Source organism: Urocampus carinirostris, chromosome 17, assembly GCF_059441175.1.
Source record: "Urocampus carinirostris isolate Australia breed hairy pipefish chromosome 17, RoL_Ucar_1.0, whole genome shotgun sequence".
Taxonomy (NCBI): domain Eukaryota; kingdom Metazoa; phylum Chordata; class Actinopteri; order Syngnathiformes; family Syngnathidae; genus Urocampus; species Urocampus carinirostris.
Window position 1 is genome coordinate 6,234,401 of NC_142365.1, and position 25,078 is coordinate 6,259,478.

General features: G+C 36.4%; 2 protein-coding genes across 2 annotated transcripts in view; both read right to left on the minus strand.

The window, feature by feature from the left end:
* Nucleotides 1-3,254, minus strand: part of acaca (acetyl-CoA carboxylase alpha) — a 90,307-nt gene extending 87,053 nt beyond the window's left edge. Inside the window, exon 1 of the mRNA XM_088321728.1 lies at nucleotides 3,111-3,254. The gene's annotated coding sequence lies outside the window, so the exon portion shown is untranslated. The remainder of the gene's footprint in view (nucleotides 1-3,110) is intronic.
* A 2,110-nt stretch (nucleotides 3,255-5,364) lies between these two features.
* Nucleotides 5,365-25,078, minus strand: LOC148349022 (T-box transcription factor TBX2b-like). Its single transcript, XM_088321527.1, has 7 exons — nucleotides 24,598-25,078; nucleotides 20,466-20,733; nucleotides 18,417-18,563; nucleotides 15,376-15,452; nucleotides 15,170-15,315; nucleotides 9,890-10,344; nucleotides 5,365-7,866 (listed from the first exon to the last, which is right to left on the minus strand). The coding sequence occupies exons 1-7, from the start codon at nucleotides 24,897-24,899 to the stop codon at nucleotides 7,483-7,485; spliced, it is 1,779 nt and encodes a 592-aa protein (XP_088177653.1). The 5' UTR covers nucleotides 24,900-25,078; the 3' UTR covers nucleotides 5,365-7,482.

Consider the following 25,078-nt stretch of genomic DNA (forward strand, 5'->3'; position numbering starts at 1 on the left):
GATAACGCAAACGTACGATTAGCCTGGGTTAGCTTTAAGTTTACGTTAAACATTTATGGTAAACATTCAGGGTGTTGGAACGGATTAAAACAATTTACATTATTTTTAATGGGAAAAATGATTTCAGTGATCGAACAAATCGGTTTTCGAACAGGGTTCTGGAACGGATTATGGTCAAGAACCGAGGTTCCACTGTGTAAGGCTCACCCAAAAACTCTGAATTGGCCAAAACTTTGAACGATTAAGTTTATCGGAGAACACAATTGCATCACAACGGCGGCAACAGGGATCGAACAGGATACCAGTGCCAAGAGCACTGAACCTTAACCACCAGGCCACCTAGCACAGGAATGGTTGTTCACAATTGCATAACATTGAACGCAACACAAATCAAACATGAATCACTGCGATTAGAGCGCAAGATTCTATCCACTAGATCACCAGAGATACAGACTACACACGAAAAGTGATTATGTCTTATCTCAATATCACGCTATTTTTAGTCACTGTAGCAGATCAGTTACAGATAATGTTGGTTCACATTTTCTCAGCTCAAACTAAGATTTGTAGATGACAAATGTTTTGAATATGCGCAGCCGTGCATTCATTCATCTTTCCGGATGACAGAATTATTTCCCACAATGTTGTTTCTTAATTCAATTCAGATCGACCCTGAGCTTCAGAGATGAGCCTGACCTCAGGATTGAGCATGTGACAATACTGTGAATTTGTTCCAAAGTAATACATACATATCCCATTTTTGTGTATGCAATTTTTTTAATTGCTATCAGGCTCACCTGTTAGCTAGTAGCTAAAATACTAAAAGCTAGCATACATATCCAGAGGTGGGTAGAGTAGCTAAAAAATGTTACTCAAGTGTGAAGCACATTTTAAAGCGCTTTGGGAGGTCTTTATTGACTTGAAAAGCACTATATAAATGCAGACCATTTACCATTGACCAAATTACTTCCCACAATACCACTTTGTCATTCAGTTGGTGGGGAGAGGGTTATTTTTTAGTGGGAGATCAATCGAATGGACCCGATGCAATTTTATTTATTTTTGTTTGAGAAAACAAAAATGACAGCATATGTGAAATAAGTTATTTGTTGATTTGCTGCAAAAATATTTTGCTATTTTTGTGTCTGACTGAAAATTATGGTATTTAAAAAAATAATAATTTTTCATGAATATATTTTCAGATTTTAATGGGGGTTGAGCCTCACAAAAGGGACACTGGGAACAAAAGTTGCACCAAAAAAAAAAAAATAAATAACAGAAATATGTACCATTTATTATGATTACTTTTGTTAAAATTATATTTTTGTCTGACGTGCCAGATTAAAAAGCCTGGCAGGTCATGTGTGGCACGCAGATCATAGTTTGCACACACTTGGCCTAGAATGTAATTTTTACAACATTCCATGCACTGAAACTGGGTTAAAGTTTAGCTCTAGTTGTTGCATTGTCACAATACCATCTTTTTCAGGAAGGCATGTTTTGCAAATGGTCCAACAGCATCTGTCGGCTCATGGTATAGAAAATAATAGAATATAAATAGAATAGAATGGTGTACTTTAGAGAAAATAAAAATAGAACTATTCTGAAAATCGGGCAGGTTTTCGGTCGGTGAAGATTGTATTTTTGCATCCTATTGGTGACAAGATAAAAGGTAAAGAATATCAAAGTGTTTCTTGAACTCTTTGATTTGTTTTAGGACGCAAAATATGGACACAGCTCATTCATGATACGCGTGCAAGTATGTGCATTTCATCAATGCGCTTAAATAAAATATTCATTTTTCGTTGTTTTGGGGGTTTGGACGCTACCTTTTTTTTACTGTTTTTTTACTTTCACCATGCCACACTGACTAAAGCTTCAAGATTGCCTTTGTTGACATTCATTGGAACCCCAGTGTAATGTTGATAAAATAAGTATTAAGTCAAGTCAAGTCACATTTATGTATATAGCCCTTAATCACAAAAATGTCTCAAAGGACTGCAAAGGATTACAATTACACAATTACCTGACCTTAAACCAGTTTAAAATCTAGGATACAATAAAATAAATATCAAATACTTTTATACAAAAAGGAATAGCTTCTTTTATGCGCGAGCAAATATGTAAAATTCTTACAGGCGCTTGAATAAACTTTTCCTTTTTCGATTGAGATTTGAACTGTATTTGAAACAGCACTTTTCTTACTTTCACCTTTTTCACCTTAGAATAAAAGAAAATGCAAGCCTGCGCATGAAATAACTCTCCCCCAACCTCCTTTCCTCCAGCATAATGTGCTCTGTGGCTAGAACCCCGAAGGTAAGAAGAAGATGAAAGCAGATAGGCACGGAGGACAAAATATTTAACATTTTTTTGTTAATCAGTTGGGCATTGTTAACACATACTTAACAGAAAACAATATTATATTTTCAACTTTTAAAGGACACCTCAAACGACACATCCCACATTTAAAATAACAAGTCCATCATCCAACTGTCAAACACAATAATCCAGGATATTCCTCACCCACTACACCAATACTTCATTCCACTAACTACCATCATCGTCCCACTGACATAAAAAGTTTGTTATTTTGCTGTTTTTCTAAAGTAATACCTGTTGTTTCCTCAGGTAAAGGCCGTGGAAGTGAAATTCCCCGAGGAGATTAAATCTAAAGCTTAACACAAATAGAAAACAGATATGCGAAAGACGATGACGTCACTCTCTAGCATCCCCCAATCCCCATTCCTCGAACCGAACAGCTCTGCTAAAAGTAAAATAAAACCAGATAGGCTGAGTGGAAATAAGGCATTGTTGCTCTTTGAACTTAGGTGAGCATTGTTAACGCATTCTTGATAAAGAAAATATGTAATTATTAACTTTTTTTAGTTCATCTTAAATGACGCTCTTTACAGATAGGAAATACTGTATATCAAAGATAGATTTATAGAGGATATTAGAGGTCTTTATCTACACAGTCACGTTTAGTGTCAATGGCGTTTCAGCACAAGCAAGCTGGGTAAAAGCTCATCTGATGCAAAGAACTCGGTTATCCCCCGGGACCCGTTTGGCTCTGATGATGGACCGTCCGGAGAAGATCGCATCAAACTCACCGCTTGAGATGAACTGACAAGCAATCCTGAAGAGTTGACTTGACTCGAAAGAGCTCAATAAACGTGTTTTCAGGAAATCTAGATGAATGAGCGCATAGCTGCCGGTGCCGGTTCGGAGGCTTGAAGTGAACAGCAGAGCGTGGGGTGATGTGACGCCGAAGCGGGCGGGTTACTTCCGTACATTCCCCTCTGAACTCAACTTCCGACACGCGAGATCAGATAGGCTCCGCCCACAAAATGGCTGCCGCTTGGATTCGTTTTCTCAATTTAATTTCAATTATTATTGTTATTATTATCATTCATTTATTTTCAATATCCATAAATGTCATTCGATTCAATTTTAATTGATTCCAGTTTTTGCAAATTACACTGAACTACATTTAGACAGTCGCAGTCACACAACCAATTGAATTCAAGAGGTGTTTTTGTGGGCGGGCACAGGATTTTTTTAAGACGCTGACCAGGAAGCGTTACTATGCCTCATGTCTTACTAACTATAGATTTAATCATAATTAGATATTTTTTATGTTTGTATACATTTTCAATACTCATAAATATTTTCAACCCGATATTATATTTTTTAATCACTCTAAATAGAGTCTAAATGTGCTACCCCATGACAGTCGTGAACCAATAGAATTTAAGAGGCGTTTCTATAGGCGGGCATAGCTGTTTTTTGGACGGTAACCAGGAAGTAGTACCCATCCCAATGCCCAAAAAGGATAAAAGACCTATATAATATATATTTTTAATTCCCCAAAATGTATGAAATATTTAAAGTATACAATATATATAATATTTAAAAATGTATACAGTTTACATACAACTTGAAAACTGTATTAATTCATTCATTGGGATTAATTTATTCTGCTCGTCATTTTTCACAGCAAGATCCTGGAAAAAAATGGAGGTTTAAATGTCACCATTTTGTTAATACTGTTTTTGAACTATTATGTGCTTCTTTTTTTCCCAAAGTAAAAAGACAAAAAATATTATTAAAATTAGGAAAGAAACAAAATACTATTTATCACAAGATTTCTATTTTAGGTGAAGAATATCCATCCATCCATCCATTATCTGCACTACTTATTCTCAGTAGGGTCGCAGGGGTGCTGGAGCCCATCCCAGCTATCTTGGGCAGTAGGCAGGGGACACCCCGAACTGGTTGCCAGCAGGGTTGGGAAGGGTTACTTTAACTGGATTACTTTCAATTACTTTTGGATTACTCCAATTCCAAATATGCTAATAAAAGACAAAATAAACTAAATATGAATAAAATGATGACTCACAACACGTGGTAAGCTTTCTCTCCTGGCTTTGATCTATTTGATCTCCGGCAAAACTAACATAAAATGCGACAGAAACAAAATGAAAATAAATCCAAACAGCTTGCCAACATCATTTTTGCCGTTCCATGTATTCTGTTACTCCCCAAGCCTGCACAAAATTAAGTAATTGTATTCATATTTAGTTTATTTTGCCTTTCATTAGTATATTTGGTATTGGAGTAATCCAAAAGTAATTGAAATTAATCAAGTTAAAGTAACCCTACCCAACCCTGGTTGCCAGCCAGTCGCAGGGCACACAGAGACAAACAACTCACTCGCTCATTCACTCCGAGGGACAATTTGGACAGGCTAATTAACCTGACATATATTTTTGGGGAATGTGGGAGGAAACCGGAGTGCCTGGAGAAAACCCACGCAGACACAGGGAGAACATGCAAAATCCAGACAGGAAGGTTTCTATATCATGACCTCAGAACTGTCCCATTTCAATTCTATCTATCTATCTATCTATCTATCTATCTATCTATCTATCTATCTATCTATCTATCTATCTATCTATCTATCTATCTATCTATCTATCTATCTATCTATCTATCTATCTATCTATCTATCTATCTATCTATCTATCTATCTATCTATCTATCTATCTATCTATCTATCTATCTATCTATCCATCCACATTTTCATTCCATCTTACATCCGCTAGAGGGCAGTAAAATCCCGTGTAAAGCATATTAAGTACATTACTGTATAAACAGCATGGTTAAGCGTGCAGAGCAAGCTGATATCTTCACGCACACAATTAAAGAATAAATGATAGTCAATTACAGGAAAAAAAGACAAGAAGTATCGTATCATCCCAACATAAATTAAGACATGATCAATGTTTCATTATTTATGCTATATTTTTTTATGTTTGACTTAAGGATAGTCGAGATGTTTATTCTGGGGCACAAAACGTCCAAATAGAAAGTATTCTTAGTAGTAGCGACTGTTTTCCATGCAAAAAAGGACAAATAGAGGACATTATTTGGTAAAACATTTGTTGTACTGCCAAACTTGTCTATTGACCTGCAAGCTCGCCTTTTTCCGGGCCATTGGGCATGTTCTTGTTCTTCTCGGTATGTAGCCACATTCAGCCAAGGAGAAAATTCACTCAACAACACATGCATGGGAGAGTTTATTTTCTTCCCATTCAAATTTTACCATTGGGGACTACCTGACCTTTCGGGTCCAGGACTGCAATTTTGTGTCACGCTGTCTCCATTCGTGGAAAAGAGCACAACAAATAAAGCTCTCGTTAACACACATAGACGATTGATATCGTATATTTTGACATAGATTACATTATAGAATGTATTGGAGAAACCCAATGTGTTCTGTTTTTATTATGGAATTTTCCATGCAACAGCATTACTTCGAGTACTTCATATGTGCCCTTATTTAATTTGTGAAAACACACAAACATATCCTGAGTTTTCGTCCGAGTGAACAGTGCAATGACACAGATGATAAAAACGGTTTTGGCGAAAGAAAACTTTGAAAGTTTTTTTCTTTAAATGTGCATTGTACAAGAAGTGAGTTATTAAAACCAACATTTACATGACAAGGCAGGTGTCATTTAAAAAAACACATAATTGAGAGTGAGATTATTAATAAACAATGACAATAAATAAATGGTTTCTCCAAACATTTTATGACAGCAAACCCAAACTGAGCATTTGTATCAGATTCTGTTGAACATTAACCAGGTTCTTGTTGAAATCTAAAGTATAAGTTTTATTTTTGTCATGATTACTGACACGAGGCACCTGAGTCTGCTCCTTTGGCGCCAACTGCCTCTGACGCTGATTGGCTGCTTCTCTTTTTTTAAACCCCCGTCTTCCTGTCACCGGTTGTCAGTCCGTCTGCGAACCTCAGCTCACGCTAGGCAAGCCTTTTCGACCCTGACTTTCTCCTGTCCTGATTCCTGTTTGATTCCCGGCTTCCACCCCTTTTCTGAACTTGATTACGTTTTTGCTCCCCCGTCCCGGCCATCGATCTGTTTTTCCCCGCTCTCACACTACCTTCGCTCGCCATGGAAATACCACTTCCGCGTCTGAGTAACCTGCTCCCCACGATCAACGGATCCTGTATTCTACCCTTTCCCTTCTTCCTAATAAAACTCAGAGAATCGCACGCAAGTGGGTCCTGTCTTCGTTCTGGTCCTGAAAATTTTAAACCCTCATATTTTGAAAAAAAAAGAAAAGAATCCCACAGACCCACTTCAAGGATTTTCCCAGAAGAATGTCATCTTAAAGTAACATTGTGTAATAATTCACCACTAAAAGATATAGCTTAGCATGTGCAGTAGAACAAGAAACACTATGTCAGCTAAAAGATATCAAAACATTTGGAAACCTAGTTCCATATTTTTTAACATAAGCATGGATGACATTCAGTCAGCGACAGGACAGAAAGCAAAAAGTGAGCTAGCTACACCCAGAGCGTCTGAAAAGAGCGAATTGTTGGTCAAAGCTTCTAAAGAGTCCGGCAAAAGGTTGAATTTGTCAATATCCGGGACACGAAATCACCAAATCATAGACACTCTCCTGCAAGACCAGCTATAAAGGGCAAGTGTGGCTAGCAGCAACCTATAGCCGGCTGCCAAGGGGCTAACACAAGTGGATAGAGAAGGAAACAGTGAAAAAAAACTGCCGGAATCAATGAACCATGGTAGGCAAGTGTCGTTAAGTGCTAAAAGCACCCCTGGGAGAAGATACCTTAGCAAAATCCTAATTCAGGCTTCCGTAGTAGTAAGACGGTGGACAAATAGGTCAGACTCTTCAAAGGGTGTCTCAAATTGTGTAATATATTTACAAATTTCTAAACCTAAGAGTCATTAGTATGAGCCAGTAAAGGTTTTTCGATTATTATTTGAATCAATACCGTCTTAGTTAAATCAATGAAGTATTTTACACCACAAGGAGTCGTTATATAATACAAACTGGGGGTTTAAGCGGCAAAGAAATGTGACTTGATTTAATGTTGGTTCTTAAAAAAGCCTTTACAACCCTAACACAAATGTTTTACTATGTTTTGAATTATCGACCAACCGATTTATCCAACATAGGTCTAAGTCCATCAGCAGAAACTCCGACATCCTTAAGCGAAAAAGTCTGATCACTTCTGGACTTGGTATCGGTGCGATTGTGAGACGCCGGGCTGGTCCCTGCAGCGTAAAGCTTGTACTGCTCGAATTCATTTGAGTTCAAAGTGGTGGTCATAAACTTTTGGCTGGAAATGGCAGCGGCCGGGAGCTGATAGGGGCTCATCCGCAACCACGGCAAAGCGCTGTGAAAAGATCGGTTTCTGAAGAACGCCGATGTCGGGGAATCGGTCGGGAGAGATGGAATGGTTGCAGCTGATGATGTCAAGTAGCTCCATGGGTAGGAAAATAATCCTCCGAAAGGGGATAATGAAAGTCCCTGTTGGTCCAAAAACGAGAAGTTATAAGTTAGCATCTGTGTTTTCTTATCATAGAGAAATGTTACATCTAAGTCATTTGATTTACAGACGCTCTCTGACTTATGAACGAGGTTCCAGTTGATTGTTCGTAAGTTGAATTTGTTCGCAAGTTGCTTTAGTTCTATATTTTGTATGTTTAAGGTTTATATAAGTAACCTGTATTGTTTTGTACTAAAGAATAAACAATTCATAAAATGATATGCTCTATAAAGTTAAATAAAGTTGAGTTTAACTTACTTTTGGAAGATGCGCTTCAAGAGTTAGGCTACTTCCTCCTCTGTGGTAAAAAGTGGCCAAAAAAAAGCCTTCTGACCATTTTCTCAACCGTATCAAGCTTTCTTATTCCAATTTCATTTCGAAAGAAACGTTTCGCCTCTTCTTTACACTTTACACCAACCATATTGAATGGATGCACGAGATATTGAACAATAAAAACGTCAAAGTTCTTAGCGCGTCAGGGATTCAGTACAAACTAGGAAGAGGAAGCGGATTCCTTCTTCGGGGTGGATGCTGGGTGAGCTCTCACAGCGCCCCACGCCAGTAGTGGCGGAAAGAAGCACTACAGTACTGTCCTCTACTCTGAAAAAGGTGCACAAAATACAAAATCTAACAGCAATGTCCGGATATTTTTCAAAATCTTGAAAAAATGGTTCGTATCTATCGTTTTACATAAGTCGAATGGTCGTAAGTAGGAAAGCGTCTGTACTTATAGGCAGTGACATGCATGGCTACAATCATTCAGTATTTGTTTTTTGTCATTTATCTGTAGAAAATCTTGGATTTTCTTTTTCCAAATGGCTGAATTTTTACATTATATTGTGAATATTATTAGTATGTAAAATATTACAGTGCTGAGTGTCTCTATATGCAGAGCGAGGCAAGCAATTTTCTTGCCTCGTGGCAGAGGGCGATAGTGAGACTCAAGATTCAGATTTGTAGCACACCTCGGCCCCAAACAATAGAATTAGTCAGAAAGCTAACAACAAGTCAAGCTATTTAGTATTTTCTTTTGCCTTTGCGTGGACTTACTGATTACTTAGCTCATGATACTTTTATTCAACGTATTCACGATGTTTTGGGTATTGTTGTTACCCTATCTATCTATCTATCTATCTATCTATCTATCTATCTATCTATCTATCTATCTATCTATCTATCTATCTATCTATCTATCTATCTATCTATCTATCTATCTATCTATCTATCTATCTATCTATCTATCTATCTATCTATCTATCTATCTATCTATCTATCTATCTATCTATCTATCTATCTATCTATCTATCTATCTATCTATCTATCCGTCTATCCGTCTATCCGTCTATCCGTCTATCCGTCTGTCCGTCTGTCCGTCTGTCCGTCTGTCCGTCTGTCCGTCTGTCCGTCTGTCTGTCTGTCTGTCTGTCTGTCCGTCTGTCTGTATAAATGGTAAATGGTCTGCATTTATATAGCGCTTTTCAAGTCAATGAAAACCTCCCAAAGCACTTTACAATGTGCTTCACACTTCCCCATTCACACACACACACACACACTCACACACCAATAGGGAGTCAGCCATGCAAGGCGCCTCCCTGCTTACTGGAAGCATTAGGGATTCAGTGTCTTGCCCAAGGACACTTTGATATAAAACACGGAGGAGCCGGGAACAGTAAAATGAGTCGAATTTGATCTCATTTTAATGATCTTGATTACTCCGAAGAAGATTGTATTCAATCTTTCACTCTTAGAGACTGCTAGCTGATTTTTAGTTTTTTGTTTTCTTTATTATGATTCCAATTGATATTTTTGGTGGGTTTTTCAGAAGATCGTTGTCTAAATGGGTTCAAATAGAATTGTAAATAGTTCATTTGCATTTTGATATTGATCCATAGCACTGAAATGTGTCTGTCTATCTGTCTGTCTGTCTGTCTGTCTGTCTGTCTGTCTGTCTGCCAGTCCGTCCGTCTGTCTGTCTTTCTGTCGGTCTGTCTGACGCTAACATACCTGTGGCACCACCACATGCTGCGCTAGGTGAAACATGAAAGGAGATGGGCTGATGTTTTGAGACGCTCCAGTGTTGATCTCTGGCTCACTTAATCCCGGAAAAGTGGAAAGAAGATGTCCCATAGATGCTGTTTCAATAGCGCCTGTCTTTATGGACGACGGGCCCTGGTTAAACAGCAAAGGTGGTCCAAGCTCCAGACAGGGTTTGCTCCTGGAGAGATTCGGAGTCGGAAGATGTTCATGTGATGCTGAGCTCTGGGTTTCAGATAACGCCGGAGATGTTCTGTCTTTTGTTTTACTCCTTGAGGAGTCGCTCCAGGAGGAGAACTTTCCCCTCGACTTTTTCTCACTCTCCACGCTCAACCGGGATGAAGACTCCGCCCAAGGAACGCCACTTTCATCCTCGTCCTCGCCTTGGAGATTGATGTCTGAATCGCTCCCGGCGTTGGTATCATCTGTTGGGAGTAAAAACAGTAGTATAACAAGAATATTTTTAAAAATTGTGGATAATACACTCAAAAAGGGTTCGGGATAAACTATGGACAGGCGATTTGTTGGTATCAGTGTCGAGACCAGCCTATGGATTTAGTTATTGGTATCAATCTGAACAATCAGGAACCTTGAGCCTTTAATGTCACAAAACCCAAGGACGTAACATCGTTTCCACAAGGTTATTTTCAACAAAAACATAATAGCCACAAGTGATGCAATGCGTATTGCACAATGTGATACTGTAAATGTCGGAACAAAATAATTTACCCCCAGTGATTTATGTTTCCGTAGTGCAGTGGTCACCAGTTCAAGACCAGGTAGGAACATAAGTTAGCCTGGAGAGGAATAGGCGCTACCAGGCTGTACTTGCCCAAGACACACCACAGAAAATGGTGCCCCTACAACCCTAGTGGTTAAGGGATCCAACCAAACAACCATCAGTATTGTCACCAGTGTTCCCTCTAAGCTGCGCGAGTGCGCAATTGCGCACTGCTGGCCCATTCTCAGCGCACAAGAAAATCTAGCCAGCGCACAAAAACGAGGGCTCAAAATTACTAATTAAGAAGCAACTTAAGTCAAAGTTACAGTGCATAAAGGTCAAAATACACGGGTTCCCCTGACGTTGTGTCCTAAATGCGGTATTTTGAAGTCGAGTCGAAGTAGAATGAAGTTGAGTAAAGTTAATAGAGTATGTCGGGAACCGGCTTCTTCGGCTCGGCTCACTAAAAGGAACCGGCTCTTTCGGGTCCTAAACAGCTCTTCAGGTTGTTTTTTCTTCTTTAATCCCAACATGACCAAACATTATGTAAAATTATGGACAAAATGACTTAAAGGAAGGGGGGAATAGAACAAAAAAGAAAAAAATACCAAAATGAAAAAGTAGTTAAAAGCTGAGTAAACAAAAGGAAGAGAGATAAAGAAGGAAAAATTTAGAAAAAAGACAGAAAAAAAGAAAAGATAGGATGTAGGAAAAAAGTCAATAAAGAACAAAAAGAAAAAAGTAGCAGCTCGGAAAAAATAAACACAATGAGAATTTTTTAAGGAATTTAAAAAAAAAGTAGAAAAAAAACACTACTTCCACTAAAAAATGTGATTAAGTACAGTTCTGTATCTTACAACCGATTAAATAAGCCCCCCAAAATGTTAATATTATGTGACAAAATATATCGGGAAATAAAAAGAAATGGATATCTTGTGAAAGAATTGTAAGAACAAACGACGTTTGTAGGCCGTACAACCTTTGCAATAGTACATGAGTCAATTCATTCAAAAGAGAAAAATAATTTTGCATTGCCGGAAACTCAGCAAAATGTAACTTGATGTCAAGTTTTGGACATGTTTGATAATTAATTATCTTGCCACACTTGGGATTATGGTTGCTCACTGTTGTTTCAAGCGTTGCTCACCGACTTTGTGGGAACGCTCAGACCCGTAAGGAAAATTACAGGGAACATTGATTGTCACATGTATTGTCTATGCCGAAAAAGAATGGTGACCAGATGATAAAGATGCTGTTTCTTAGACAGAACAGGAGGTTTCTCTTGCTTCTGGTAGCCATGGAAACCAGTACTCTCTGTTTCACGTTTTACACAAAAAGCATGCCTGGAGAGGGATGGACACCGCCAGGCTGTACTTGCCCAAGGCACAGATAAAAAGTGGTGCCCTCAAAATCATGGTGGTAAAGTTGAATATTTCCAATGAATGCAACGCTAAGGAATCATTTATCTTTGGGCTTAAAAACTTATTTCACAAAAATATATCTGTCATCTTTTGCAGGGTAAAGGGAATTTAATTTATAATGGGTATTGTGATTTGGTAATGGTATCAGTTTAAGTATTGATATCGATCCGAACAATCATACACTTTAGATTAAAGCAGTACTTTTACATTATTTTTCTGTCATGCCCCCCTCGGAAAAATAACAGATCTCGTGTTCTCGAGATTTAAATGTTATTTTATCAAAAAATATCCGTCATTTTTTTATAAAACAAAGGTAATTTTATGCTCTATCGGTATTGATATTTGGTGTTAATATCGATTTAGGTATTGGTCATGGTACCGGTCTCATGAATTACGAACCTGTAATTTGAGGGGTACTCAAATTGATAAAATACTTAAACACATAAGTCAGTTTCTGTGAAGAGAATGTAATGCATTAATAGTATCAGGATGATTTAGTGGTAGAATCATATTTGTATCTGTCACAGTTGCCACGGCGCCCAATTGGCCCCGCCAGTGTGGCGCCAACTGCGGCTCTTTGACGGATTGGCTATCTGTCTATTTAAGCTCAGTGCTCTCACTCTTCCTTTGTCATTCCGCCAACGAACCTCTGCCCCGCAAGACGTGGGTTTTGACTCGGTCCTGTTTCCTGTTGGTATTTTCTGTCCAGTATTGTTCCCGTTTATTTTTGTACCGTTTAATATCGGTTTCCAGTTTCGTTCCCGTCCATTTTCTTCCTGTTCATTATTCCCTCCAGTTTTTGTTCCCGTCTAGTTTGTCCTGTTTGATTTCAATATCCTGTTTCAATATCCATCGTGTCTGTCCCGTCCTGTCCGGTATCAACCCCATCTGTCCGATATCTACTCGGGCAATTGGCATCGATCTCGTGGGCCTCTGGCTTCCTATCATTTCACGCCAGACTACTGCCTAACGTACATGACTCCCCATCTCCCGTAAAATCAAAGCCTTGTGTGAGAAACGTCACGCGTTTGGGTCCTGACCCTGTTCTGGTTCATGACAGTATCAGGCTGAATGTGTGATCAAACATGCTAATGAAAAACAAAAACAAGAACTTTTTTAAAAATTATTCAAATAAATGCTATAAAAGATAACAGAAGTAATGTAAAAACTGGAAAATTATTCTAAAAGCAATTGTAAGACACAGATAAAAAATCTGAAAAATCGGGAACAGAAAACATTTTAAATGATGCAAGTAAATAAATATATTCCAAAAGCGAAACCTTTCAATTAGTTCCATTTCAAAGTGTAACAAATTATACCCGAATGCAATGTGCATGTCTCGTTCAATCCTAAAATAATTTGCTTTTTATGTTTTTTATTCATTTTAGTGTACTTTTTTCCTGCAGGAACTTGAACATGCTCCCAACTGTAGCCATTTTAAATAAACAATGTACCAAAAACAACAACTGACTAATTTATGTCTTCTGTGCAGTTCATCAATTAATTAAGCCTAAGCAAGGATGTCATGCAAAAAACAAGAGGAAGAGGGAAAAAAATGTCACAAAAAGAACCTGATGTGAAAAAAGAATGTTATGGTGAGAAAGAAAGATGGATGTCACTCAACTTCTTGCGCCTTAACTCTGAAAAGACCGAAATGTTAGTTATTGTTCTATCTAAATGCCGTGACTTGTTCTCAAAAACTGCTCTGAACATAGACGAATGTAATATCACCCAGGGTGACTCAGTCAAAAATCTAGGTGTCACATTTGACCCCTATCCGTCCTTCCAAACACACGTTAAGAATATTACTAGAACAGCTTTTTTCCATCTTCGCAACATTGCTAAAATTCGTCCCATGCTGTCCCATTCGGAGATTATAATTCATGCGTTTGTTAACTCCAGCCTCGATTACTGTAATGCCTTACTCTCCGGTCTCCCGAAGTCCAGCTTCAAGATCCTGCGGTTGGTACAAAATGCTGCAGCGAGACTTTTAACTAAGACAAGAAAGTTTGATCACATGACCCCAATTTTAGCTAAACTGCATTGGCTCCCAGTTAGCTTAAGATGTGATTTTGAGGTTCTGTTGTAGTATACAAAATCAGGCATGGGCTTGCTCCCTCATATCTTTCAGATTTGATTCCCCCTATTTTCTGGTCCGGAGCCTTCGCTCTGAAAATGCTGGTCTACTAGTGATCCAATTAGCCAAGAAGAAATCCGCAGGTTTGAGAGCGTTCTCCATACGGGCCCCGATGTTGTGCAATGCCCACTGAGATTCGATCTACATCCTGAGTGGAACCGTTTAAATCTAGGCTTAAAACACACTTATATTCTATAGCTTATTTCAAATTTCAGATCGACAATATCTGCCGATGATTGCTGGGATGGGCTCCAGCACCCCCGCGACCCTACTGAGGATAAGCAGTGGAGCTAATGAGATGAGATGAGAATATCTATGTGTTATTTGTTATTGCAACATCCATTGCAACCTGGTCATCCTGAAAGGGGAATTACTTCATGTTCAGTCTCTCCTCAAGGTCTCTTCATTTTCCTCACGTTAAGGTTTTTGAGTTTTTCCTTGCCCTCATGTAGGTTTTAAATCAGGGGATGGTGTCATAATAGTCTGTAGTTTGCAAAAGTCTGTGGTCTGTGAAGCCGTTTGAGACTCTTTGTGACCAATAAACATGACTTGACTTGATATCAATGACAATAAAGAAGAAGTCTCAAAGGGCTGTACAGACTACATACTACTATTAAACCATCCCCTGATCTAAAACCTACATGACGACGAGGAAAAACTCCAAAATACAACTACAGTTACACATAAAAAATACTACAGATATACATAAAGAAATATACGACGTAAATACTAAAAAAAAATGAAATAAATAAAAGTACAGCAATACTATAAAAATACTACAAAAATGTGACAGCAGAAAAAAATACAAAATCCCACAAATACAAAAATGCTACAGCTATACTACAATAATTCTACTATGGAAATACAACAAAAATACAACTGAAATTTTTAATCAATTCTATTTATTTTCAGATTTGATGTTTGTTGCAAAATGATGGAAAACAAAAAAATGGATGAGAAATACAAAATACCTTGACATTTTGTCAGGGATGTCCCGGCCCAGGATTCTTGAGGGGAGGGCAAGGGGTTACTAGTCGTGGGTTGTTCCCAAGAGTCATCGGAATCGCCACAATATGCTTTGTTCTCGTCCGGAGGAGAAAGGTGTGTAAGATTGTTCCTGCGGATGGCAAACTCAAATGAATCCGGTCTCCGCGGAGACCGTCGAGAATTTTCTTACCTCTTTTCTCGTCTTCCGTTTCCCGTGTCCCGGAATCCTTTGGCAAAGGGGTTGTTGTCGATTTTTAGCTGCGTGATCTTGCAAAGAGATATCAAAGAGATATATTGTCTGTATCGGAACCTGCAGAAGCTTTCATGTACTTATCTTTTTTTTATGTTTTATTTCACTATATAGTTTTAACTTGGTTTACCATGTAAGATAAGAAGAAGTAATGTACTGTATGAAACAAGGACAATTGTCTGGTATAGAAGAAAATGACTCTCTAATATTATATTATTTAAATAGGATTTAATTTAAAAAACTTTTGTTATATATTGAGAGATTTATATTTGATTGAATTGTGTTTGGATGTAAGTTTCATTTTCAATTAAATTCGTATTTTTAACCCATACTAAGGTGTATTGTTTTCCAATTTTCTAAAAAAGTACAATGAAAATGTATCATTTGGTTTGCCTTTATTTTCTATTAATTGAAAAATGGATTTACCTATTTTTTTTCTATCCTATATTAATATATCTGCCTAAACCACTAGGGTTTTAGCGGCACCTTTTCCTGTGGTGTGTCTTGGGCAAGTACTGCCCGGTAGTGCCCATACCTCTCCAGGCCATATATTATTTACATTTATTAAGATTTAATTTTCGTTTTTGGATTGTTCATTTTCTTAACCTATGGTCCCTTTTTCCAAATTTTCTTTTGCATTATAAATGTCAATTAAAATGATGTGGTGCAGCTTTAATGTCCCTACCATGTGTGGATACAATAATAATAATAATAATTTCCTTTGTATTGTCATTCTTTGTAACAATGTACACGGAACGAAATGTCGATACACCTGACCCGTTGTAGCGAGCCGATGCAGCCGCAGCCAACAGAGGGCGCCGCCATTTAACATAAATATCTTATTGTTCAATATTTTATCTAAATAAGTATTTTTCTCATACAAACGTTTTTTTAAATATTTTTTAAAGTATTTATTTTAAGACAAATAGATTTGCAATGTAGTAGAATAGAAAAAACCCTCAGATTATTTTGCTTCAATTTATTTTATATCAATAATCTTTTTTACATTTTTATTGTTGTCTTTTTATTTTGTTTATTTATTTTTTGTCCTATTTTAGGAAAATATATTTTTCTATGAATATATATTTTTTAAATGTGTTAAAATGCATTTTTTTGGTACTATTGCAGTATTAGGTATTATTATAGATGTAAAATGTAACAGACGGGGGAAAATATAACCTGATAGTAAAAAAATGTGTATTTTTTGCCTATATAAAAGATTGTTGTATTTTCAAGAAAAATGTGTTTAAAATGTAGCAGAACAGAAAAAAAACATAACTAAAATATAGGGGGGACACTTTGAAAAGATTTTTTTAATATATATTAATATTATTCTTTATATTTGTATTGGTATATTTATAATTTCTATACATGTTAAGGGAACCAACCAACCATATATGTTATATTTACGTTTTACTTTTAAAAAAACATATTATTTTGAAAAAAATATTTAAAGGTACAACTAGGAAAAATAGGTCTAGAATACAGCAAATTAGGAGAAACATTAGTTACTGGTTAAAAGTTAAAAGTTAAAATAAACTCATATAACATTAGATTTAACTTCATTTTTTTCCGTTTTATATAAATATCATTTTTGCGTCGTTATATTTATATCCATTGATTTATTTTTTATATTTCTTAAAATGTTTTCTCTAGACAAGCAAAAGAGATTTAATATAATTCAATATAATATATTTTTTAATGTGTTTAAAAGCTATTATTAAAAAAAAAAAAAGGTTTTAAATGTCAGGACATTTTAAAAAAATTGCTAGAATCAACAAAATGATCTGCCAGTGGGAATAGATGTTAATTTCAGCGTAGGTAAATTGCATTGATGTTACTTTTTAAGATATGGAGGATCAATTACACAGTAGAGTTCCTCTTCATTCAATCAGCGCTGTGCCAATTGTGTTTGAAAGGGACCACTTTTCATTTTTCTGTGATTTTGTTTGTTTTATTTCCTTTCACCGCTTTTAATATTAGGTCCAAAAATGTAGTGACAACAACAATCGAGTTGAAGAAGGATATGTTTGCCAAGTAGAAAAATATCTGTCTGTTATTGACTCTCCACTTAAAGGTACAGTAAAAAGTTTAAAAATGTTATAATTCAAAGATATTTTACCAGTATTCTGGTTTGTATTATCATTTACACATCTACACAAGTAATCATCATTTTTTAGGCACACAATTTTGTAATATTTTGGGTAGGAACATTTTAGTATGTGTGTCGTGATGACTGATGAGTATCGTTTGGTGTCAGCCGCTGCGGGCTACCTGATTGGTTCCCCGTCCTTTTTATCTCAGTCCTTTTACTCGCCTGTTGTCAGTCTGTCAGCGAACCGCTTTTGCACCCGTTTTTCCACCCGTCCTTTCCTGATTTCCCCGTTTGTCTCCGGCTACGACCTGTTTTTTTGACCCTGACCACATTTCTGCTTTCCTGTCCCGGGTATTGACCTGTTTTTTCCGTCTTCGACACCACCATTTCCCGCTCTGGAAGATCCACTTCCGCATTCGGAACACGATCCGATTCTGTGAGCGGCTTGCTTCCCGCGTCCAGCGAGCATCGGATCGCGGGCGCTGCCCTTCCTCTTTCTCTAAATAGATGTGTGGTTAACGTTACGCATTTGGGTCCTGATTCCGTTCTGGTCACGATAATGTGGCTATTTTACAGTTTTGGAGGGTTGCTTGTATGCGTTTTAGGATTATATGGAGGTTTATATGGTATTTGAAGTCGTTTTCATTTCGCGGGGTTTATTTAAAAAAAAAAAAAAGGTGAATATATTTTACTATCTCTGTTCTACGCGGCACATCCCTTTCATTTGATACATTTCAGAAGTGCAATTATTTTCCTTGATTTGTGTCACAGCTTGTCATCAGGCCGAAATAGTGGGTCAGCTTCCGGTGACTTTAAGTATCCTCAAGTATATTAGTCCCCCCAGTTGACAAGCATTGTTTTCATTTTCTTATTTTGAGTGCAGTACCTTCTCGTTCTGATACGCGGTCACAGCAATAAATTCCGTCTCTGGGAAGACGTAGGTCAAGAACGTGCTGTACGGAAGCTTCATGATGTCGTTGGCTCTCACAATATGAAACCTGGGCTGGTATTTATGCATTGAATTCAAAATGGTCTGAGAAAAAAAAACAGAAAACTATGAATAACATAAATTCTGACGCTTCAAAGTTCATGGTGTTCTAAAAGTCTTGGGTACAGTTGAAGTCCCCATATCTCCTTAACTATAAATGGTAGCATAATAAATATTGAGTTTTTTGTATCACCATTGATTTTTCTTATTTCTTCTTGTTCACTCAACCAGAAAATGGATTATGTCTGTTTCAATTAGCAAGAAACTGAACCATGAACAGACATCTTGGATAGAGGCTACCACAGAGGAAGTCTATCGTGAGATGGGATGGTAAATTCATAACGGATGGGTGCTTACACTCGGCTTAAAGAAGGGGGTGCCCCTCAACTTCAGGAGGTGTGATTGAACAAGTGTGAACTGCTTTCCGACTGAGCCCCCATAAATCGATTGGAAGAGCCAGTAGGAAACTTCAGTGACCTACAACAACTGTTTTGCGTGTTTTAAGAAGACCCACTGCACATGGTGCCTTAAAATGGTGGCAATAGCTTCTCATAATTATCCCTTTAGCTCATCCATGTCTTTTGGAATTGGGGGCACAGGGAGAAATCCTTGTACAAATCCCCATACAACAAAATCACATGGTGTGAGATCTGTTTGGCCAGGACATGAGATCATGATCATTCATACATCCGTCTGGCAGTGTTCAGAAACTGTCTATGCCTGACGCTCCAGAGTGGTGGATTTTTGTGGGTCCAACAGTTGAAGCTCATGCTGGAAAACTGATTAATGGATACATTTGGTGAGAAAGAGTCTGGTGACTTCATTTTCCAACAGGATGGGAAGCCACCACTCTGGAGCATCAGGCTTAGGCAGTTTCTGAACACTGCCAGACGGATGTATTGGACGGTATGGGGCAGAATGATCATGATCTCATGTCCTGCCCGACCAGATCTCACGGCAGGTGATTTTGTTTTATGGGGATTTGGAAAAGGATTTCTTTATATTCCCCCTATTCCAAAAGACAGGGATGAGCTAAAGCAGGGGTGTCAAAGTCATTTTAACTCGGGGGCCACACTATAGAACAAACATTCTGTCGGGGGCCGGACTAGTAGATTAAAGAGAAAGAAAAAGAGAGATAAAGAAATAAGGGAAAGAGGGAGGGAAAAGGAGAAAGGTTCGGACTAAGAAAGAAAAAGAGAGAGAGGGAGAGAGCGTGAGAAACAAAAGATAAAAAGTCGTGAGAGAGGGGGAAAAGAAAGGGAGAGGAAGATAGAAATCCAAAGAGAAATAGAAAGACAGAAGGAGAGACAAGAGAAAGGGCAAAGGGTATGAAGAGATAAAGGGAAAAGGGAGCAAAGGAAAAAAGGAAGTTAGAGCAAAAGATGTTAAAAGACACAGAGAGAAAAAGACAAAGAGCAACAAAGGAAGAGAAAAAGAGAGACACTGAGAGTGAAAGACACAGAGTGGGAGAAAAGGGGTGGAAAAGAGAGAGAGAGAGAGAGAGAGAGACAGAGAGAGAGACATAAATACAAGTACAGTGTCTTTGTTCGAGGCACCTGGCTTCGGCAACATCAAGTGGACATATTTCAACCTGCAGTTTGTTTATCTCCTGCGCCTCTCTGCGTGTTGTCTCGCGGGCCGGATTCAATCCCTTAGCGGGCCTGATCTGGCCCGTGGGCCGCCTGTTTGACACCTGTGAGCTAAAGGAATAAATATCAGAAGCTATTGCCGCCATTTACAATGCAATGCTAGGACGCGTTCGGTTAGATGTGTGTCATGTGATCAATGGTGCCTACATTGAATCTTTTGAATAATTCCACGTAAATATCGAGATGACACCATTTCTGGACTTACCAGATGTGTTTTTATATCCTTAACAGTTTCCGAGATATTCAGTTCTAAAATGGGCTCTAGACTTTTGGAACACCCGGTACGTTTAGTACTCACGAATCCATGTTTGTCCGACACGTTGTTGGTGAGTTTCAACTTCTGGAAGGCCACCGGCTTGCTCATCCACTGTTCCCCTTTGGAGGGACTGTCGGGATGAATGTACATGCGTTTGGGCATCTCCGGGTCGGCTTTTCCAGCGACGATCCAGCGAGAATTGTGAAATTTATAACGAAAGTCGTCCACGCTAACAATGTCCATCAGCAGGATGTATTTGGAAGATTTATCCAGTCCATCGACCTTTACTTTGAAAGGGGGGAACATCCTCCTGCAAGAGCCGAAAGGTTTTTAACCACAAACATGTATTTTCTAAAGAGTGTTTAAGCATTTTTCAAAGTTGCAAAGGTCCCTAAAATATTTTTTGACTTGAGTTGAATAAACTATGTTTAGGAAAGTAATTCTATCCCAAATTGTTTATCTTTCTCTCCAAGTTGATAACACGATTTTTTTCTGGATTCTAAATCTTTTGGTCTAGGTGTTCGCCCAATCTCATAAAATTAATTATCTTTTTTAAAATTATGATTTTGTCTTTTTTTCCCAATATATTTCTAATTGGATTTGTAGTCTTCATGACACATTTATCTTGGAGTGCTATGTCAAATATCATTGTAAACAGCTTACACTATGTTGTAATCAGGGTTGGGTAGGGTTACTTTAACTTGATTACTTTCAATTACTTTTGGATGACTCCAATACCAAATATGCTAATAAAAGAAAAAAGAAACTAAATATGAATAAAATGACTCAATTTTGTGCAGGCTTGGGGAGTAACGGAATACATGGAATTATTGGATTTATTTTCATTTTGTTTCTGTCGCATTTTATGTTCGTTTTGCCGGAGATCAAAGAGATCAAAGCCAGGAGAGAAAGCTTACCACGTGTTATGAGTCATCTTTTTATTCATATTAAGTTTATTTTGTCTTTTATTAGCATATTTGGTATTGGAGTAATCCAAAAGTCATTGAAAGTAAGCCAGTTAAAGTAACCCTACCCAACCCTGGTTGTAATCAATCATAATAATGAGTATTCTATTCTATTCTATTCTATTCTATTTTGTAAATTTTGCAGTGGATACAAATGTTTTGATCTTGTTCGGGTTAGGGTTAGGTAAAAAAACACCTGCCTATTATAATTCAGAGGCATTTTAATGTTTTTTAATTAAATAATAAAAATAATACTATTAACCAAACTGGAATGGAATGGCAATTTTTTTTTTTTTTTTTTTTTAATACGTGGTGAAATGAGTTGAAATACAGTCAAGTAAAAAGTAAAAAATGTTGGGATATAATTTATTGTTTGTATGGTATGCAAAAAGCAGTATGGTATGCATTACCAAAAATATTCCCACCCTTACACATGGCAGAATTTTTATTTATTTGTATTTTTTTAACTATACTTCAACTTATTTTTTAGGGAAAAAAATCAAATTATAATTCTGAGACACTTTTTTTCTAGTCAAATAATAAACAAATAGAATAATTATTCAGAGACACGTTATGCTGTTTTTTTCTAGTTATGATAAAAACAATACGAAATATTAGCAAACCTGTCCCACATGGTGAAGATAAATAATAATAAAAAAAGTGCTTGGAGAAGTTGCAATTCAAACACTATATTTTTTTCATTGTTATTATTCTTAATTTGTGTAATATGCAGTGTACAAAATACCCACACCCTGTTGCCAGAGTTATTTTTCTCATTCAACTATTTTAACCTGTTTGGGGGGAAAAATAAAATAAATCACAATAATAACCTTTTTATATTGATTTTCTACTCAAATAAGAAAAACAATCTTTACAATTTGGACAATTGTCTTCTATACAAACACCTAAGTTAAATATTAATCATATTAAATCATTTTAATTACTTCAGAATTTTATATAGGTTTTTACTTCCTGGTGTTGAAATACAGTAAAAATTTAAAAATCATATTCAAACTTAATAACGTTTTAACTAAAGAAATGAGGAAAAATTCACCATATCAAGTCATTTTACATATTTTTAGGCTTCGTTTTTCACATTAACTTCCGAGTTAAATAGATTTTAATACAGTAGTATAGTAAAAATTATATTTAAATGTTGTAACATATTTGCCAGTGGGGCAAGACATCAACTATTTAATTAATAAATTAAAATGTATATTTTTGCAGAATATGGAGTGATAAAAAATGATGATAACAATTATTTGGTAAACAAAAATAATTGTATTTATTTTTAATCATTTTTTAATTATTAATTACTTCAGTTAAATTCAATTTTTAAAGTCTAGAGTTTTGCGGTAAGAGTTTAATTATTGAACTACTACATTTAAATCTGTTTTTTTATTATTTGGTACATTATGCAGCACAAAAAATATTCCTACCCTATTGGCAGATTTTTGAATTTTTATTGTCCTATACTGCACTCTTGTTTCTAAAGTGAAAAAAATCAATTCCAGGACTAAATCCGGGAGATTTTTATGTTGTTTTTCTAGTCAAATAATAAGAATAAAAGTAAATATTAGCGAATGAAAAGTGAGAAAATTCATCATATAAAATGTTTTTTCTTGTTTTAGGCATTTTTTTTTCCATATTTTTTACCTATTGAAATACATTCAAATACCGTAAGATAATAAAAGTAATAATTAAAAAAATGTTTTGTTTTTATAGTTGTTCTAATTTTGTATATTATGGAATGCATGAATTATTCTTACCCTGTTGGCACAATTATTTTTGTATTTTACTATATTTTAACTTGTTTACATAGTTAGAAAAAAAACAATAATAATTCTGAGATATGTTATAGTTTTTTAGTTAAATCAGAATAATATTACTTTATATTGGCACATTTTAATATGTCAAATGACAAAAAGACTGTGATTATTTTTTTCTAATGTGAGTAAATCCTGAATATGAGAAAAAAAGCATCATATTATATATTTTTTCTTATTTTAGACATTTTCTTTCATTTTTACTTGATGCAGAAATATGTAAAAATACAGAAAATGAATAGAAAATAATATTAAAACATTTACATTTAAATTATATTCAATTTTAATTTAAAAAACAGTATGTCAGCTGAGTAGGGCTTTTAAATATTTGATCAATTTAATTTCTAAAGGTGGCAAAGGGCCCTTGGACCCAAGTTCGGATTTAGAAGAACTCATTAAAATGTGCTTCGGAAAATATGTCAAATAAATGTTTTATTTCTATGATTATGATTATTTTGTATATTATGCAATGCATAAAAATATCCTTACCCTGTTGTCAGAATTTTCTTTTTAAATTTATTTTGCAATAAAAAAAATCTTACATCACAATCCTGAGACATATAATTGTTTATCCAGTCAAATTTTAAAATATTTTATATTAGCAAAATGGACAAACGAAAATGAGGAATGGTAACTGGTAAGTCATCATATAAATAATTTTGTTAATTTTAATTATTATTTCTTATATTCTATTTCATGGTAAAATAGGTTAAAATGCTTCTAAAATATTAAAATTACATTTATTTTTTCTTTATTTCTTTATTGTTCTGATTATTTTGTACACTATGCGGTGCAGAAACATTCCAAACTTTTTGGCAGAATTTCTTTTTCATTTTATTGTATTTGAACGATTTTTCCGTTAATTTTTTTAATGTTGAATAATAATTCTGAGAAATGTGTATGATTTTTTTTTCCTGTCAAATAATACAAATAATAGTTAATATTAGCAAACTTTATTGATATGGCAAACGGATATGGAAATGGACAGGGTAAACTGTTATAAGACTTTAAAGAGAAAAACAAAAAATAAAAGACTATCAGGATAAAAGGCAGAAAACATTTTTTTTTTACGACATAGAGCTTAGAGACGGGCCTAAGTTATAATAATAGTGCAATGTTTGTGAATGAAAAATAAATGTGCATTGTAACAATAGTGCAACGAAAAGAAGAGCAATAACATTTAGCTGCAACAAAAAACCCAAAGGTATAGATTTTCACTGACCCTTGGACCGTAGTTTGGACACCCCTGGTTTAAAATAACTCATTGAAAGTGCATTGTATAGTAATTATCATTATATTTTCTTATTTTCTTATTTTCTTTTAGTTGCTTTGTCATTTTATAAGCTTTATTTTTCATAAAATATGCATTTTAAAGTCACTGACCGTCCGGATTTGGTAATGACCATTTCCGTTCCCATTTGATGAAACCGATTCCACAAATCTTGCGAATCCAGAGTGACTTTGGGTTCGTCGCACCATCCTCCCCCCTGGTCCTGCTGCAGGTTTCTCAAGGAGCGCAATTGGACCCCACGGTGTTGCCGACTGAGTGCGGCGTGCAGCCCCGCCTCGGAACCGTCCTGCTCGGTCTCCGGTTCGAATCCGGTCAGCTCGCGGGGGAAGGTGAGACAACCGGCAGGGGGTTGCAGGGTGCCTGCTGGCTGCGCGTGGAAGGGATAAAACGTCATGGTTTGGATCGTGCGTAAAAGCGCCTCGATTTCTCCATCAAACTGGCCGAATAAGCATTCTCGGGTTCGGCCCACTTTCCATGCCGAATCCTAGATGTCTCATTGTTAATTATTTTTCAAAATAAAAGCCCCAAATTGCATCCAAGCGTGGCTGTGAGTTGAACTCCGGATAAGCTCCA